Source organism: Vanellus vanellus, assembly GCF_965231255.1.
Source record: "Vanellus vanellus genome assembly, contig: HAP1_SCAFFOLD_45, whole genome shotgun sequence".
NCBI lineage: Eukaryota > Metazoa > Chordata > Aves > Charadriiformes > Charadriidae > Vanellus > Vanellus vanellus.
Genome location: NW_028128545.1, coordinates 737,639 through 754,091, shown reverse-complemented (window position 1 = coordinate 754,091; position 16,453 = coordinate 737,639). Strand labels below are relative to the sequence as shown.

Genomic DNA, 16,453 nt, shown 5'->3' with positions numbered 1-16,453 from the left:
GAAGGACTTCCTTTTTTCCCCACTTGTCTTCATTTGTCTTCTTACACATTAAGTGATATTGGCAATCTCCAAACGCTACTGAAAGCGAACATCTCCAAATGGAGGCTGAATGTATAGGGCAGTCAAGACCCTTTATGTCAGACACTCTGTGGGCAGTCTTTGTCCCAACCCCCCCAACCCCCATTTCTCTCTTCAGCCACCCGGGACTACAGCAGCCTTGTTCACAGCTGACCTTCCTCCACTGCAGTCCATTGGCACCAGTTTCCACCTGGTTTACCTAGAGAACAAGCTGCACACAGACACAGGGGGATGTTTCTTAAATGTCACAAAAACAAAAACAAAGGAGGAGATGGTTCAATAAAAAATAAAACACACTCTTCTGCTTTGAATGAAGTCCACATTACCTCCTCTGAAGTCCACTGTTCACAGCAGATGGCCTTAGACCAACAGAAAGCACATTTGTCTGCCAAGCCCAGATCCAAAAACCCCCAAACCCTCCCTGTAATGGACTCTGTTTCTCCATATTCAATCTTTGCTCACAGTGAGGCACACGTTGATGTCATGAGCTCCCTCGATCCACAGAGGGAAGCAAAGGGACAAAGTGAACAAAATGCTCTCTTTTGAATAGCCAAATCTGCAGTAATCCCAGTGTATCTGGGTTACAGGAGCACCTTTAGGAGACTCTGCAGCATCTAGACGCACTTGTTTCTCATTCCCCTCCAGCGCTGGACAGCTTGGGTGCAATTGTCAAGAACTCCCTTTACTCAAAGGGAGAGAAATGAGCTGTCTCAACTGAGATACTTTGGCCTACCCCACCTGTCCACCAGCTCCTGCTCCAGAAAGTCTCCCAGCTGCCCTGAGTCACCTTTCCCAGTGCCATGTGGGGGCATCAACATCAAACAATGTGGTGTTAGAAGTGTGCAAGAAGTCTTCATATTCTCAACTTTGATGCTGGTCTGTAAATTGTCATCATTGGTTCATAGGCCATGGACACGCACCAGCAAGCTGATGGCCCTTTCTCTCCCTCTCTGGAAATACAGTATTATGCATCTGGTCCCTTCTGACTGGTAACATTTGACTTTGCTCAAGTAGCCCCTGCTTTGATTCCTATCCACGGTTGGCTGTTTTCCTCTAGAGTCCTGCCTTGAGGCACAGAGGCCTGGGAGACCTTGCTGGGGATAACGCAGTCAGAGAGCACACAACATATCTCAGATCTATCTATGCCCACTTTTTAGCAGTGATACCTTCTTATCCATGCTTCTTTTTCCACTGTCCCTGAAGTACTACCAGGTCGTTATGGTGCCCTTGAATTGACTCCGAAGTTTCAGCTGAGTTTTGATATAGACCATTTCTGTGCTTGGAAGATGCTGTCCTTGAAGACCAGCTGTAGTGAGCTCGGCTGCCTTTCAATGCTGCCAACCATGAGATCCCCACTCAAACTCCCAGGACCAGGCTGAAGTCTGCTCCTCTAATGTCTGCCATTTGCCTTTCCTTCCTCACTCTTTTTGGGAGCTGCGTTGCAACTGTTTCAGTGTCACGAGAGCCAAGGCTTAGAAGGACCTTCAAGTCCCTGAGCATCTCTTCCATGCTGGCAAGGATCACATCAGGGCTTTCATTGCCCTTGTCGCCTGTGTGGCAGCTGTGCTGAGAAGCTCTCCCAAGACACTCCAGAACCCTCCTGGACTGTTTCACACTGCTGTGTTCCCCTTCCAGGAAATGCCAGGGCCTTTAACGTCCCCAGTGAGGCCCAGGCTCCTACCTCCAGACACTTCCATTGGGTTCCTTAAGCAAGACTGTGCCAGCTTCCCCACCTTGACTGTGGGTTCCTCGTCTCCCACCACCATGTCACCTTGACTGGCCCTTCCTCTGACCCTAGAATCATAGAATCATAGGGTTGGAAGGGACCTCCGGAGATCATCTAGTCCAATCCCCCTGCCAGACCAGGGGCATCTTCGAGCAGGTTGCACAGGAAGGCATCCAGGCGGGTTTTGAATGTCTCCAGAGATGGAGGCTCCACCACCTCCCTGGGCAGCCTGTGCCAGTGCTCTGCCACCCTCAAGTTAAAGTTCCTCCTCATGTTTAGGTGGAACTTCCTACACTCAAGTTTGTGCCCGTTACCTCTTGTCCTGTCACTGGGCACCACCGAAAAGAGCCTGGCCCTGTCCTCCTGGCACCCATCCTTTAACTATTTATAAGCATTGATCAGGTCCCCCCTAAACCGTCTTTTTTCCAGACTAAAGAGTCCCAATTCCCTCAATCTTTCTTCATAAGAGAGGTGTTCCAGTCCCCTAATCATCTTGGTAGCCCTATGCTGCACCCTCTCCAGCAGTTCCCTGTCCTTGTTGAGCTGGGGAGCCCAGAACTAGACACAGTACTCCAGGTGCGGTCTCACCAAGGCAGAGTAGAGGGGGGGATGACCTCCCTCCACCTGCTGGCCACACTCTTCTTGATGCACCCCAGGATGCCAATGGCCTTCTTGGCCACAAGGGCACCTTGCTGGCTCATGGTCATCCTCTTGTCCACCAGGACTCCCAGGTCTCTTTCTACAGAGCTGCTCTCCAGCAGGTCAGCCCCCAACCTGTACTGCTGCGTGGGGTTATTCCTCCCCAGGTGCAGCACCCTACACTTGCCCTTATTGGATTTCATAAGATTCCTTTCCGCCCGACTCTCCATCCTGTCCAGTTCTCTCTGTATGGCAGCACAGCCTTCTGGTGTGTCAGCCACCCCTCCCAGCTTTGTATCATCAGCAAACTTGCTGAGGGTGCACTCTATCCCCTCATCCAAGTTGTTGATGAATATATTGAACAGGGCTGGACCCAGTACTGAACCCTGGGGAACACCACTCGTCACTGACCTCCAACTAGACTATGCACCCCTAACCACAACCCTCTGAGCTCTGTCTGTCAGCCAGTTTTCTATCCACTTTACTGTCCATTCATCTAACCCACTCTTCCTAAGCTTCCCTATGAGGATGCTGTGGGAGACTTTGTTGAACGCCTTGCTGAAGTCAAGGTAGACCACATCTACCGCTCTTCCCTCATCTATCCATCCAGTCACACCATCATAGAAGGCTATCAGATCAGTCAGGCATGATTTCCCCTTGGTGAATCCATGCTGAGTACTTCTGATAGCCTTCTCTTCCTCCACATGCCTTGAGATGACGCCCAGAACAAGCTGTTCCATCATCTTTCAAGGGATGGAGGTGAGGCTGACCGGCCTGTAGTTCCCCAGGTCCTCCTTCTTGCCCTTTTCGAAGACCGGAGTGACAATGGCTTTCCTCCAGTCCTCAGGCACCTCACCTGTTCTCCAGGACCTTTCAAAGATGGTGGAGAGTGGCCCAGCAATGACCTCTGCCAGCTCCCTCAGCACTCGCGGGTGCATCCCATCAGGGCCCATGGACTTGTAAATATCTAATCAGCCTAACTGGTCCCTCACTTGGTCCTCCTCAACCCAGGGGAAGTCTTCCTCTTTCCCCATTACTTTCTCCAAGGCCTGAGACTCCTGAGGGCTTGGACGGGTAGTAAAGACCGACACAAAGGCGGCATTCAATAACTCCACCTTCTCTGTGTCCTCTGTCACCATGGATCCTGTCTCATTCAACAGTGGGCCCACAGCTTCTCTGGTCTTCCTTTTGCCTCCAATATACTGGAAGAAGCCCTTCCTGTTGAGCTTGACATCCCTTGCCAGGTTTAGTTCCAAGGCGGCCTTGGCTTTCCTTGTTTCATCCCTGCACACTCTGGCAGCGTTCTTGTAATCTTCCCAAGGGGTTAGGCCATTCTTCCACTGAGTGTAAACTTCCTTCTTCCACTTGAGCTTGTTCAGAAGCTCCCTGCTCAACCAGGCAGGCCTCTTGCATCCCTTGGCTGATTTATTGCTCTTCGGGATGCACGATCCTAAGCTTGGAGGAAGTGGTCTTTGAATACCAGCCAGCTTTCTTGAGCCCCTTTGCCTTCCAGAGCCCTAGTCCACGGGATCTCCCCAAGCAGTTTCTTGAAGAGATCAAAGTTAACCCTCAAGAAGTCTAAGGTTGTGACTTTGCTTCTTGTTTCTTTTCATTGTGACTGCACGCCTGAAATCTCTCTAATAAGCCATGTCAGAACTGAAGACTAAAGGAAAACTATGCCCAGACTTGGTTCCTTCAGGTGTTTTGTGTGGGAATGAGACCTCTGGTGCCGAGTTCCTGAACTGCAGCTCCTGAAAGACTGCCCAAGCTTCTGAAGAAATAAAAGAAGCAAACCAGCAGGTTTCTGAGGGTGTTAGCAGGCCCTGCTGACATCCCTCACTGAAGAGACCATGGAGGGAAGGAGCAGACAAAGCACCTGTTTCTGGGGACAGGTAAAGCAGGAAGTTGAAGGCACTTGGTACAGAAGGAAATTGAAATGTGAAGACCCCTGTGAAAGCCCTTGATGTGCTTCACCAAGCAGAGTGGTCAAGACCAAAGCCCCATCCCCTGTGGAGGCGTATCCTTTGCCTCTTCAAATACTCTGGGCACTTCCTGGGGGCAATGCAATGTGGGGCTGTGTAACACCAGGTGCAGATCAGCAGTAGTACATGTCCCAGGCTCTGTGGAGGGCAGGCGAGGAGAAAAAATGCACCGGAGCTGTCAGAATCTGGTGTCCTCTCATGGCGCACAGTGGAAGAGACAGAAGCCATAGCTAAGCAGACAAGGGTTTCAGTTCTGTTGGGGTGTCAAAGCCCCACCAAGGCCCTTGGCCATCCCCACCACAGCTACACAATCCTACGCCTGTGCCTGCTCCCTTCCTACCAGCACTGTGGTTTTCTGAGGCTTTGCCAATGCCTGTGACATCCCTACAATGCATGTGGATTCTTCAGTCATGATGACCTTCCAAAATGTATCACTGCAGCCCTCTTGTGACATTGGGCTGCTCTCCCAACATCTTTAGATTCATCCCATCTGGTCCAATGGACTACTAAGGGTTGACCTTAGCTAAGTATCCCCAGACTTGATCTCCATCCACTGCTGGCTTTTGCATGGGGTTTTGCCTCTTAGGCACATGGAACTGGGAGGCCTTGCTGGTGAAGAAGGAGGAGAGAAGAAAACACAGAAAATCTCAGATCTATCTACACATGCTCTTACCAAATTCAGCAGTGGCCGCACATTATGTTCAATTCTTCTTTAAAAGTTCCTGGAGCAGTGACAGCTCATCCTTGTGCCCTTGAACTTCCATGCAAGTGTCAGCTCTATAATACCTGTGGCTTTTCTAAAACCAACTGTATTTCTGAATTCTTCCTGTGTTTTAACATGTGCATCCACATCTCGCATGCTTCATTATCTCTATGGAGCTTCCTCATGAATTTCCTGTTTCCCCAAGCTCCTCTCCTGACAGCTGGGCTTGTTTTTTCTGACTATTGGTATGACTACACTCTCCTACTTGACAGATGCTGTCCTTGCAGATGAGGTATACTGAGGTCTGCTGCCCTTCTGTGCTGCTCACATGGGCTCCCTGACTAAAAGTCACAAGATTAGGACAAAGGCTGCTCCTCTGAGGTCTAGCACCTACACTCTTCTATTCTCCTTCCCTTTGGGAGGACAGACCCCACTATTTTATGGGCACGATAGCCAAAGCTGACATTCTTGTAACGTCCATATCCACCTCTACCTTCTTTGAAATTAACAGGTGCAGATGAGTATTACCGTTGTTGGCCAATCTGGCAGCTGTGCTATAGAGACTGGGATCCTAAGCTGTGTCTTGACCAATATTCTCAAGAAGCCTCCAGGACAGTTTGCATGCAGTTGTGGTCTCCTTCCAGTGAATGCCAGGGCAATTAAAGTTCACAAGGTGATGTAAATAGGTTCGTTGTCTCCCACCACAATGTAACTCTTACCGGTCTCTTTTCTGACCCTTACACACAGGGGTTCACCCAGTTTATTTATCACCTAGAGGAGCTCCACAAATCTAAGCACACAAATCTAAGTTGGCCAAAGGGTTTTCCCACCAGCCTCCACCAAGATGCCCCCAGTTGCTGCCCTGTCTCTCTGAATTGCTCCACTACAGCTTGCAGTTCCCAGCATGCCTCTTGGTCACCCCTGCCACCAAAGATGTCCCCAGGTGTCTGTGTCCGAACATCTTCCTCCTGCCCTCCCTCTCCATTACTTCACAAGGGAGCTGAGACCAGGAGCTCACATGCAGGAGCCGCTTTTGTGCCCTTGTGAAGTGAGGCCAGAGGAATGCCACCTGCTGGGCGTTTGTGGTGGGCATGGGATGGAGCTAACTCCTCTGGTAGCGCCAGGGACTACAAACCCAGGCTGAGAAGCCTCCATTGACTCAACTAAATGCCTTCCCTCCTAACAGGAAAAGGAGATTTCTCCCTGGCATTGTCTGGGTGTTCTCTCTAATACTAAAACAACCAAAAAAAAAAAAGGTAATCTTGGACCTCAGTCTTGCTCTGACTGAGAATTGAAACCACTGGATAGAAGTTTCCCTGCCCAGCAGAGGGAGAAAACATCAGTGCTGACTTCAGCTTGTTTCCCAACAGGTTCCCCTGGAGCCCCAGGGACATCTCTGACGGAGCCCAGAGGGGACAGAGACAGTGCCACCGTGGGCTGGTCCTCTGCTGGTGAGCTGGGCTGGGCTGCTGGGACGGAGGGAGCTCCTGGCAAGCGGGCAGCGCTGCAGAGAGACAGCTCTGCCCAGGAGCAGCTCCTCTGCCCAGCGCAGCAGGGCTGAGGGCACTGCCTGCAGGCAGTGAGGGCAGACAAGAGAAGGGAGAGAGAGATAAAGGCAGTCTGGGGTGGGAGGACAGGAGAGAGCTCACCGGGCGAGAACCCTTCACAGCCTTTCCCATGGTAAGTCTGTGGCTGTGGGGCAATGCAGATGAGTTCCTGGCAGTGTCTCCTACACCTGGCACATGCCATGGCTGATAGGAGCTGTCAGGACAGCTCTCCTGGCTTTTCTGATGTGGAGCAGCAGGATGTGCTTCAGAGCAGGGATGCCCTACTACACCATCAGAGGGACAATGAAGGTCAGCTGCCTTCTCCCAGGGAGGGCTCTGGGGTTTGAAGATAGGTGTGCAGGCAGGGGTGGGCAGGGCTGTCCTTGCCAGCAGGGTCCCTGCAGCCCGGGGGCTGTGTGGCAGGGCAGGGACTCTGCCGCCTGCCAGGGTCAGCTATGCGCCTGCCCAGGGAGCTCCCACAAAGATTCTGTGGGGAGAAGCCGTGGGTGGAAGGAGCACAACCTCTGGCAGGGCAGGGTCCTTCTGCTGTACAGAGGAAAGTCAAGGCAGGGGCTACCTTAAAGACAGAGACCTTTCCAGGCTCTGTTGCTCTCAGCTGTCTCCTAAGGGAAAGGAGCTGTCACTGTGACACTGAGAGATCAGCAGCTCTGCCACAAACCTCATCAAGTGCCTTCACCCACTCCTCCACCTACAGACAGCACCAGCATCCCCTCTGCTTGCAGCATCAGGCTGGATCTGCTCCACTCCTTTGGACCCGCACAGAGGGAGGTGGCCCTGGGCAGTGCCCTGCTGCTGGGAGGGGGCTGCAGGGCAGAGCTGAGCACACATCGGGTGGGATGGGCTCTGGGAGCACTGGCAGGGGGAGACCTGGGGACAGAGCAACAGCTCCTGGCAGGGACAGCCCCAGGCAGCAGAGAGCCCCTCCACCCTCTGCATCCCTCTCTGCTCAGCTGCACAGGGAGAGAGAAAGCTGTGTGGAGAAATGGGCTTTGAAACTGGACTCTCCCACACTCACAAAAGCCCTTTCATTTTTTTTTTTTTCTTCAAGTACTTTTTTAGGGGGTCGTTTGTCCCATGGAGATAGGTGTATGCAGGAGTACCTGCGTGGTGACCAGCAGGTGACTGGTGGGCAGAGCAGCTCTCCTGACTCTGCACTAGGGCACAGAGAGCCTTTTTGTCCCTCCGAGCTCTCCAGTGTTCAGGCTAAAAGCACTGAGAAAGAGGAGTATTTCTGCCCCTTCAAAGGAAGTGCCCTCAGCAGCACAAACCAGATCGGACTAAAAGGAGCTGAATGAAACTATGCCAAAGATAGAGAAATCTATCTGGAGGGATTTTTTTTGTGAAATATCACAGGATTGTCTCAGAGAAGTCTGCCGTGTATTGTCAATGTGTTCTCCTCTTTCAACAGTGGCCCATGCTCACACTGAACAAATGTTCAACAGCAGCTCCATCACCCACTTCCTTCTCCTGGCATTGGCAGACACACGGGAGCTGCAGCTCTTGACCTTCTGGCTCTTCCTGGGCATCTACCTGGCTGCCCTCCTGGGAAACGGCCTCATCATCACTGCCATCGCCTGCGACCATCGCCTCCACACCCCCATGTACTTCTTCCTCCTAAACCTCTCTGTTCTGGATCTGGGCTCCATCTCCACCACTCTCCCCAAAGCCATGGCCAATTCCCTCTGGAACACCAGGGCCATCTCCTATCAAGGGTGTGCTGCACAGGTCTTCTTTTTCTTATTCTTTGCTACAGCAGAGTTTTCTCTTCTCACTGTCATGTCCTATGACCACTATGTTGCCATCTGCCAACCCCTGCACTACGGGACCCTCCTGGGCAGCAGAGCTTGTGTCCGCATGGCAGCAGCTGTCTGGGGCAGTGTTTTTCCCTATGCTGTGCTGCACACGGCCAATACATTTTCACTGCCCCTCTGCCAGGGCAATGCCCTGGACCAGTTCTTCTGTGAAATTCCACAGATCCTCAAGCTCTCCTGCTCACATTCAGACTGCCTCAGGGAAGTTGGTTTTCTTGTGTTTGGTAGTTGTTTAGCTTTTGGGTGCTTTATTTTCATTGTGCTGTCCTATGTGCAGATCTTGAGGGCAGTGCTGAGGATCCCCTCGGAGCAGGGACGGCACAAAGCCTTTTCCACGTGCCTCCCTCACCTGGCCGTGGTCTCCCTGTTTCTCAGCACTGCCATATTTGCCTACCTGAAGCCCCCCTCCATCTCCTCTCCAGTTCTCAATGTAGTGGTTGCAGTGCTGTATTCAGTGATTCCTCCATCATGGAACCCCCTCATTTACAGTATGAGGAACCAGGACCTGAAGGATGCCCTCTGGAAATTGATGGTCAGATGATTTTCAGAAGCACTTAACTTTCTTCTTCTGTGAATCACTTACAAAATAACTTGTTCTAGGTCATGCTGATCTTCTGTGTTGTTTTTTTTTTTTTTTTTTTTTTTAAGTTTTGGTTTTCTCTTTGTTTTTTTTTTGCTTTTTTGTACTTTTTATAATATTGTCCAGAATATTTTTTTTTCTTTTTATATTTCTAACTAAGCACCTTTCAGACTTAGTGAGATTCACAGACTGTGTAAATGAGCATTCATGCTCTCATAGAATCATAGGTTTGGAAGGGACCTCTGGAGATCATCTAGTCCAACCCCCCTGCCAGAGCAGGGAAAGCATGGAGCGCTCCATGTTCAAAGAAATAAAAATCTTCCAGCAACTTGTTTGCCCAAGATCATTTCTTTTGAGGCCTTCTCTGAGGCAGCAGAGCAGTGCCTGTGTGCAGAGCTGGAGGGGAGAGTCCCAGCACAGCAGCACTGCCAGGGAGCACCAGCCTTGGTCTTGCCAGAGCTGCTCTCTTGCCACTTCCACGCTCTCCTCCGGAGCCCTTGCCTTGCTGTAAGGCTGAGTGCTAGGGCAGCTCCTAGTCCTGCTGTGTGGCAGCCCTGTGAGCACAGGAGGGACAGGCACTGAGCGCTGCTCTGACAGAGCTGGCCTCCCTAACAGCACCTCCAGCGTACCAGGGGTTCTCCTCAGGGCAGGGCCTGAAGGCTTAGGTCTTCTTCCAAAGTTATTCTCAAGAATATTCCCAAGAATGTGCATCTCAAAAGAAAACACCAGTGTACAGCATAACTGTGTGGGTTTTCAGGGTGGAGGCAAGCAGCAGTGTGCTCTCACAGCCAGGACTCCTGGGAAAGACATGAAGGACTGGCAGAAGAGGGTCTTCACTGGGGCTGTCTGTGCTGGACATGCCAGTGAATAACCCCCAGGACAATTGTCACACACCTAGCAGACAACTACTACCTGTCTAACAGCCCCCACCATTCCAGTAAGATCTTCTTCACCTGCCTTTTCTCGTTCCTTGCAAATTCCCCTATGTGCCACCTCACCCTCCCCTGTCCTTATCACACAATCACAGAACCATAGAATGTTCAGAGTTGGAAGGGTCCTCTAGAGATCATCTAGTCCAACTCCCCTGCTAAAGCAGGATTGCCTAGAGCACATTACTCAGGACTGCATCCAGGCGGGTCTTGAAAATCTCCAGAGAAGGGGACTCCACAGCCTCCCTGGTCAGCCTGGACCAGTGCTCTGTCACCCTCCTTCACAGTTAAAGAAGTTTTTTCTTGTATTTCAATGGAACTTCCTATGTTCCAACTTGTGCCCATTACCCCTCATCCTGTCACTGGGAACCATTGAAAAGTGTCTGGCTCCATCCCTCCTTCAACCCACCCTTTAGAAACTTATACGCCATAATAAGGTCTCCCCTCAGCCTTCTCTTCTCCAGGCTAAAGAGTCCCAGCTCTCTCAGCCTTTCCTCATAAGGGAGATGCTCCAATCCCTTAATCATCTTAGTTGCCCTACGCTGGACTCTCTCCAGCAGTTCCCTGTCCCTCTTAAACTGGGGAGTGCAGAACTGCACACAGCACTCCAGTTGTGGCCTCACCAGTGCAGAGTAGAGGGGGAGAATGACCTCCCTCGACCTACGGGCCACACTCTTCCCTGTGCAGCCCAGGATGCCATTGGCCTTCCTTGCTACAAGGGAACATGGCTGGCTCATGGATAATTTGCTATCAGGACCCGCAGATCCTTCTCCTCAGAACTGCTTCCCAGGAGGTCCGCCCCTAACCTATACTGGTGCTTTGCATTCTTCCTCCCCAGGTGCAGGACCCTGCTCTTGTAGAACCTCACTAGGTTCTTCTCTGCCCAGCTCTTCAGCCTGTCCAGGTCACACTGGATGGCAGCATGGTGCTCTGGGGTGTCAGTCACCCCACCCAGTTCAGTATCATCAGTGAACTTGCTGAGGATACACTCTGTCCTCTCATCCAGGTCATTGATGAATATATTGAACAAAATTGGACCGAGTATTGACCCCTGTTGGACACCACTGGTTACAGGCCTCCAACTTGACACTGCTCCATTAACCACAACCCTCTGAGTTGTGTCACACACTCAGCTCTCAATCTACCTCACTGTCTCCTCATCTAGCCCACTCTTCCTTAGATTCCTCATGAACGTGGTCTCCTGCAGTCTCCTTATAGCCAGTTGTTGACAGCTGGGCTGATGTCCTGCTTTGAAGTAAAACATTACCAATTTTTTTTCAGAATTTTACTTTTCAGCTAAGCCTCTTCTAACTAACAGCACTCTGAAATGAATGGGATATTCTTCAGACAGTGTCTGCTTCTAGCCAATAAAGTCTGATGTTTGTAGTTGATGCCACAGAATGATGCGCAGAGAGGCTCTTGCTTATACTTATTGCTATAACACCCAAGGGCAGTGAACTTTGTCATGTGCCCCGTTGGAGGGTGGGAAGCAGAACAGCATAGCCGGGTCGCACCTGCGGGGAGGAGCGGACAGTGCCTCATGCTCAGTATAAAAGCGGAGGGATCAAAGGGTCAGCCCTCCTTCTTCAGTGGACGGTGTCTGAGGAGGACTCTACCTGTTGATCTGCCTTTGACCCTGATCTGCGTGTTCCTGAATCCAGATCTGGAATCCCGTTCCCGTCCATCACTGAAACCAGGCTGGGATGTTCCCAGTGTCTCCCAGTGCCATGATCATTACCCTGGGAGCTCAATGCTGGATTTTTATATATGCTTTATATTTCATTTTTATTGATATTATCATTTGTTTCTATTTTAATACTTCATTACAGTAGTTTCAGTTTTCCTTAAAACCCATAAATCTCGTCTTCTTTTTCTCTCTTCTCTTCTGGGAAGAGAAAGAGCTTAAAGGCAGTATCTGTCATTTGTTTAGTGTCCAGCCCAGCCTAAACCACACCACCTGCTTTCCTCCATCAGGCAAGAGTGGTCCACAGCACCGAGTGGGACTCACTCTGTGCCAAGACTTGGAGGTGGCATAAACAGTCCAGGGAAGGGAGCTATTTTGGGGGGGTCCTGGGGACTGTGCCAGACACAAAAATTAGCTTTTGTAATGCTGCAGGTTCCAGTATGATGGAAATGATAAGAACATTTTAATAAGATAAGGCAACAAAGAAACAGAATGAAAGATGTAGAGTGAAGGAAATGGCCACCTGAAACTATAAGCATCAAAAATTGTAGGTGGTGTTCTCCTCCTTACTTGGTTCTGTCCTGTTTTCAGATACTGATCTCTGGGGAGTTTTGTGTGCTGCCTCTGTTTGCAAAGACAAGTGATGATAAAATTGGGGTGGGATGCAATTACAGGGACACGGAATGGTGGTGCCACTGTAGGTGCCTGGAACAGTATCACAGTATCACAGTATCACAGTATCACAGTATGCTAGGGATTGGAAGGGACCCTCTGCCCAGGCTCCAGCTGCAGCTTCCCAGAGGCTCTGGTCTCCAGCAGCTCCTCTGGGACAGCGGCCAGGCCCAGGCATGTGCTTCAGAGACACGGGGTCCTCTGGAGGTACCACTGGGTACTGATGGTCAGACAGCGGAGCGCTGCCTTAAAGCCTGAGACATTTTGATGTGCATAAGCACCACCTCATCACCTGACACACATGAATACTTTTAATAAAAATTTAGTGTTCTCCCATGAGATCCAAATGAGGAGTTTTCAGGATGTTCATTGATAGCAAGAGGAGAGCTATGGACCTCCCCCTCTATTTGCATTGTCAGGACTCTCTCTCTCAGGCTCTGCATTTAATCTCCCTCATCTTCCATGTATTTCCACCTCTCCTAACTAACCTGACCATGTCTGAAGGCACCTTTCCAGCAGTGCACATGTACAGAAGTGCTTGCGATTACACTTTATATTTCCCTTCCCCTCCTTTTTCATCATTCAGAAACCTCTCCATAATCCCATTGCTGCTGTGAGCTTCGGGCAGTTAAAACTCACCTGTCTTTGAGTACTCTGTGGAATTCTGTCTTCAGGCAGCTCTTTCTTTGTGCTTATTATCATAAGCACAGGTTCAACAATGTTTCAGGTTCAACATGGTTTCAGGTTCAACAAGGCCAAGAGCCGGGTCCTGCCCTTGGGGCACAACAACCCCATGGACGCTACAGGCTAGGGGCAGAGGGGCTGGAAAGCTGCCCGGGGGAGAAGGACCTGGGGGTGTCGGTGGACAGCCGGCTGAATATGAGCCGGCAGTGTGCCCAGGTGGCCAAGAAGGCCCACAGCATCCTGGCTTGTATCAGAAATAGTGTGGCCAGCAGGACTTGGGCAGTGATCGTCCCCCTGTGCTCGGCACTGATGAGATCCCACCTCAGGAACTGTGTTCAGTTTTTGGCACCTCACTACAAGAAGGACAATGAGGTGTTGGAGTGTGTCCAGAGAAGGGCAACAAAGCTGGTGAAGAGTCTGGAGGACAAGTCTTACAAGGAATGACTGAGGGAATTGGAGTTGTTTAGCCTGGAGAAGAGGAGGCTGAGGGGAGATCTTATCACTCTCTACATCTCCCTGAAAATAGGTTGTAGAGAGGTGGGGGCTGACCTCTTTTCCCTAGTGACAAGTGATAGGACGAGAGGAAGTGGGTTCATGTTAAGCCAGGTGAGATTTAGATTGGATATTAGGAAAATTTTTTTTTTAACTGAAAGGGTTATCATGCATTTGAATAGACTGCCCAGGGAGGTGGTGGATTCACCATCCCTGGAGGTGTTTAAAAAAAGGGTAGATGTGGTACTTGGGGACATGATTTAGAAGTGTTTTTTTTCAGGTTAGGTTAATGGTTGGATTTGATGATCTTAAAGGCCCCTTCCAACCTCATCAAATCAATGATTCTATGATTCTGTTCTATGAAATCCATGCTAATGGTTCTTGGACACGTTCTTCTGTTGTTGGTGCCCAGAAGTGTCACCAGGGAGAACTCTGACTGATGGACCAACACTCCTCACCAAAGTGAGCTTGTACAGCCAGTGGCTCCCTGGGTTGCACGTTTGGACTCTTTCAAAGACGGGCGCTACACTTGCTTGTCCTCTCTCACCGGAGACCTCTGCCAATCCCATGACCTGTCAAAAGGGATATTCCAAAGAAATATTGATCTTCCCCTGTAATCTCATTACCACTCCTCTCCTGTTACACAGTGTGTGTACTTTCTCTAATCTTTCAGGTGCTTATACTTCTCCTGAGACAATGTTCATTTCTAAAGTCATCTTTGCAGATGCAGACTCTCTGGGCAAAGGCCCTCTCCATTCTTCGCCACTTTTCTCCTCCCCTTACTCTTTCCTCACTCAGATAGCTCTCACCTATGTTGCTGCTTTGACTTTCAGGGAGTTAAAACCCTGCCTGTCTTTCAACAGTCTAATTGTCTCCTCGGCCAACTCTTTAATTCTGTTTATATCTGTCTTTTCTATCTACCTTCCTAATCTGCCCTTGTAGAAAGGCAGCCTCATGAGAGGGAGCTTGTCCTGAGCATGTGATTGCGGAGTGTGTGTTATTGTGTAGGAAAACCGATTATGCTTTACTTTTCTTTTCTTACAACCAGGAAAAGTTCTCCTGTGCCTGGGTGCAGCCAGGGCTCTGAGGAGCATGGGTGGGTGATGGGGCAATGGGTCTGTGACATCCAGCTGCAGACCTCAGTGGAGAAGTCTGATGCAAGGACCAGTGGTGTCAGTCCCAGGTGGCCAATGTCAGAAATGGGGAGGGTGGGGAGGTGAGGAGCAAAGCTGTCCTACAGTGTCAGACCTCCAGGGACTGCTTTTCCTCCCTGTCCAGACCTCCTGAAGGGACACCCTCTATTCATAACAATCAGAGAATTCTTCTATCACAATCATAAGCGATAATCATGAGTAACACATTATATCCTTTAAAATGAGAAAGACATTTTTATTAGGTGCACTTTGAAATCTCCTCCTTAACTACACTCTGAAACCTCTCTAATTGGCTGTACAAGTCTTGAAGATTGGAAGAAAATGACAAGAAAGATAAACACCTTGTTAGGGCTTTCTGTCTTTTAATTAGCCCCATGGTGTGTTTGGTGCTGAGTCCGTAAGCCTCAGACACTGAGAGAAGACTGAACAAAGTGCTCAAGAAGTCCAAGTCAGAAGCAATGTACCTGGAAGCCTTGATTGGCCCCACTGAGGGTCGTTACTGCCAAAGCCAGGAGATAACTGGAGGCTGTGGTTGCAGGTAGGCAGAGGCACTTTGCAGGTGGCTGTAATGCTGAGGAACCCCTTGGCTTGTTTGATGCAGCAGAAAGGCCAAACCCTGACCCCCAGGCCCTGGGAAGGCAGGTCCTGCCCCTCACTGGTGGCTCAGGCTCTTCTGGGGGTGGTGGGGTGTGACGGGGAGCGAGGCCGAGTGTAGGACAATTCTGTGACACCTCCTGGCCTCCCAAAAAGGGGCAAGGACAAAACAAAGTCCGGAGTCTCAAAACAATCATAGAATCATTTAGAATTGCAGAAGACCTGTAAGTTCATAGAGTTCAACTGCAAACCTAACACTGCCAAGTCCACCACTAAATCACGTCCCTATGTGCCACATCTACACGTCCCTTAAATACCTCCAGGGATGGTGACTCAACCACTTCCCTGGGCCGCCTGTTCAGTGCTGGAAAGCCCTTTAGCTGAAGAAATTGTTCCTAATACGCAGTGTGGTACTCGAGGTGGGGTCTCATCAGTGCCGAGCACAGGGGGACGATCACTTCCCTAGTCCTGCTGGCCACACTATTACTGGTACCTGCCTGGATGCTGTGGGCCTCCATGGCCACCTGGGCACACTGCCAGCTCATATTCAGCCAGCAACACCCCCAGGTCCTTTTCTGCTGGGCAGCTTTCCAGCCACTCTGCCCCAAGCATGTAGCGCTTTGTGAAGTTGTTGTGACACAAGAGCAGGACTGGCACTTGGCCTTGTTGAACCCCTCACCATTGGCATCGGCCCGTCAGTCATGCCGGTCCAGATCCCTTTGTAGACCCTTCCTACACTCAGGCAGATCAACATTCCCACCTTAATTGGTGTCATCTGCAGACTTACTGAGGGGCACTCCAACCCCTTGTCTAGATCGTTGATAAATATATTAAAGAGAACCGGCCCCAATACTGAGCCCCCGGGAACATCACATGTGACCGGCCGCCAAATGGATTGAACTCCATTCACCACCACTCGTTTGTCCCGGCCGTCCAGCCAGTGTTTTACCCAGCAAAGTGTACACCTGCCCAAGCCATGAGCAGCCAGTTTCTCCAGGAGAATGCTGTGGGAAAAATTGTCAAAGGCTTTAATGAAGCCCAGGTAAACAACATCCACAGCTTTTCCCTCATCCACTGAGTGGGTCACCTTGTCACAGAAGGAGGTCCGGTTTCTCAAGCAGGACCTGCCTTTCATAAACCCATGCTGGCTGGGTCTG

General features: G+C 50.4%; 2 protein-coding genes across 2 annotated transcripts in view; one reads left to right on the top strand and one right to left on the bottom strand.

Annotated features, from left to right (window-relative positions):
• The window catches only part of LOC309684213 (olfactory receptor 14A16-like), a gene marked incomplete at both ends in the record, with an annotated part of 151,839 nt that overhangs the window by 58,350 nt on the left and 77,036 nt on the right, over positions 1-16,453 (bottom strand). The window lies entirely within an intron of this gene.
• On the top strand, positions 8,128-9,048 carry LOC309684179 (olfactory receptor 14J1-like; the record flags this gene model as incomplete). Its single annotated transcript, XM_082500125.1, has 1 exon — positions 8,128-9,048. One exon carries the CDS (start codon positions 8,128-8,130, stop codon positions 9,046-9,048), a length of 921 nt encoding a protein of 306 aa, XP_082356251.1.